The following is a 2,695-nucleotide window of genomic DNA, read 5'->3' as shown; positions in this document are numbered from 1 at the left end:
GCATCTCATGATCATCTCATTATGCGGTTGGGTGGGCGTGGCATCTCATGATCATCTCATTATGCGGTTGGGTGGGCGTGGCATCTCATGATCATCTCATTATGCGGTTGGGTGGGCGTGGCATCTCATGATCATCTCATTATGCGGTTGGGTGGGCGTGGCATCTCATGATCATCTCATTATGCGGTTGGGTGGGCGTGGCATCTCATGATCATCTCATTATGCGGCTGGGTGGGTGTGGCATCTCATGATCATCTCATTATGTGGTTGGGCAGGCGTGGCATCTCATTATGCAGCTGGATGGGCGTGGCACTCAGTGTCCGTGTGACCTGCAGGTGCAGATCGTGGACGGCGCGCGGGGGCGGAGCCTGTGGGAGGCAGAATTTGTGTGTCCTCGTCTGGCGGTGGAGGATTCGTCGGTCCTGACAGTTACCGGCCAATCGGTGTTCCTCTTCTGGGCGGGAGATCCGCTGGCGCAGCCGCAGAACGTCTCCAAGGCAACGCTCCTCTGCAGATCACATGACCGGTGCTGCGGTCCATGCGTTCAGAGCGGCGTCTCATCGGCTGTGTTTGTGTCCCGCAGGTGGCAGAGCCGGTCCTCCGCAAGCTCTTCCTGCTCCACCCGAACTATCCCACAATCCTCCTGGAGCTCAGCAGCACCACAGACACGATCCTCAGTGCCGCCGGTGAGCTACACCCACACACTCACACTGGCCAGTCAGAGCCTGCCTCCAGGTCACGTGACCAGGGATGAGTGTTTGCGTTTGTAAAGGGGACTTTTATTTTGACACAGATGCACTGGAGCTCCAGTCCTGTCTAATAATAGACAACAAATCATTTAAACACATCTTTTAATATTTAATAAACATCTGTTTTCATGAACCATGATTCACTTTCAAAGTATAGACTTATAGACTCATAGACTTATTCACTAGATTAATGATTGCACTGTTGGTTACAGTGTCTACTTTATTTTTCTTTATCTTTTTCAACAATACATTTTGTAATACAAATACAATACAAAATGTATTTTTCAACAATACATTTTTTTTTTCATAATCATAAATCTGTTAATTTTTACAGATTTATTTTCTATTGAAGTCAAAGTATTTTTCAAACCGATTGGTTTTTAATGATTTATTTCTAATTAATGTTCAACAATTTATTTAAACTGTAATATGACTGGCTACAGAAGCAAGAAGTAAAAGTACGTAAAATCTAAAATTTATTTATTTTTAAATTCAGGCATTGAAATTTTATTTTATTTTGAATTTTTTGCAAACTAATTCATTTATATTTTTTATTATTTTACATAAAATTTTGCAAAATAAATGTGTGAATGGCACGTAGTGCACAATGTAGGCGATAGGGAATGATTCAGACTGTGTAAACATGTTTTCAATTGGTGCAAATAAGGTCTGGTTTCTCGTTGTTTCACGTGAACCGCAGCAGCGCGCACAATCTGATCCGGACTTTGGCTCCGCGATCGCTCGGAGCGGATCATATGCACGAGTCGGCATATATTAAACACTTTTACAACTACACAGCCTCAGCATGATTATGACCACTATTTTGTTTTACTAAGAGTTTCATATTGAATCTAGGGGTAATCTATTAGACTGTGGCTGTCAAATGCGCTTTACCGAGCTCAACGGCTCTGGCCTGTGCAGATATAAACAAAACGCTATTGGCTATTTTAAAAAGGGGGCGGGGCAGCTCGATATGTCCTGCCCTCTCTTCCTGTTTCAGTTGAAATTACGTCATGCATAGAATAATGCAGCGTGTTTCAAGGCACTTCAGGGGACCTTTAAACTATAATAAGGACTGACTACAGAATCAAGAAGTTCCCATCTAAAATATAATTTTACAGATTTATTTTTAAATTTAGAAATGTCCGAATATGTTTTTTCCCCAAATTGATTACATTTCAGATGATTTCTAATTATTTTAGTAAAGAGTTTATTTTATTTTATGAATTCTACTATGTAAAATAAATGTAAATTCCACAGCTTGTGGCATGCATGTTTGTGTGTATGTATTTATTGACTGAAGTGAAAGGGTGTGATATATGGACGATGGAAACAGATGGAAAGGCTCTTGACGAAGCGTGCGTGTGTGTGTGTGTCTGTGTCTCTGTGTGTGTGTGTCTGTCTGTCTGTCTGTGTGTGTGTGTGTGTGTGTGTGTGTGTGTGTGTGTGTGTCTGTGTGTCTTTGTGTCTGTGTCTGTGTCTGTGTCTGTGTCTGTGTGTGTGTGTGTCTAGTGAGCTACCAAGCGCAGCAGAAGGACGCGTGCTACATCAGCGTGTCGTCTCGGCCCTCGGCTCGCACTCTCGGCGCTCAGATGCTGCAGACGCTCAGTCTGAGAGCGGCCCTCGCAGACGCCAGGATCCTGCGGATCACAGACGCCGCCGACAAACCCAGCGCTTTCCAGCTGCGCAAGTTCTTCAGACGCCTGGCCTTCAGACAGGTGCAGCAGCAAACAGAACCAGCACACACCAAACCATACACTCGTTCTCAGCCTTTGACTCGCTTCTCCATTCCATCTCTGCCAAACACAACACACAATCCTCTATGTAGCACACACTAATCTAGATCTAACTGTAATGAGAGTGCACCTGTGTGTTTCTCCGCAGTGACTTCAATCCTGGCTCGAGCGCTGCAGACGACACGACCCTCGTCACACACACACCTTTGA

The 2,695-nt window shown here is 44.5% G+C and overlaps 1 protein-coding gene across 1 annotated transcript in view; it reads left to right on the top strand.

Annotated features, from left to right (window-relative positions):
- Nucleotides 1-2,695, top strand: part of LOC107576065 (protein FAM234B-like) — a gene marked incomplete at its 5' end in the record, with an annotated part of 13,673 nt that extends 10,978 nt beyond the window's left edge. The window contains 4 exons of the mRNA XM_016262334.1: nucleotides 336-497; nucleotides 584-686; nucleotides 2,262-2,467; nucleotides 2,634-2,695. Of these exons, the coding sequence (XP_016117820.1) occupies nucleotides 336-497; nucleotides 584-686; nucleotides 2,262-2,467; nucleotides 2,634-2,636 (474 nt within the window). The remainder of the gene's footprint in view (nucleotides 1-335; nucleotides 498-583; nucleotides 687-2,261; nucleotides 2,468-2,633) is intronic.

The sequence above is a fragment of the Sinocyclocheilus grahami genome, unplaced genomic scaffold (genome assembly GCF_001515645.1).
Source record: "Sinocyclocheilus grahami isolate Dianchi unplaced genomic scaffold, SAMN03320097.WGS_v1.1 scaffold3165.1, whole genome shotgun sequence".
Lineage (NCBI taxonomy): Eukaryota > Metazoa > Chordata > Actinopteri > Cypriniformes > Cyprinidae > Sinocyclocheilus > Sinocyclocheilus grahami.
Note: the sequence above shows the minus strand (reverse complement) of the source record. Positions and strands in the feature narration are given on the sequence as shown.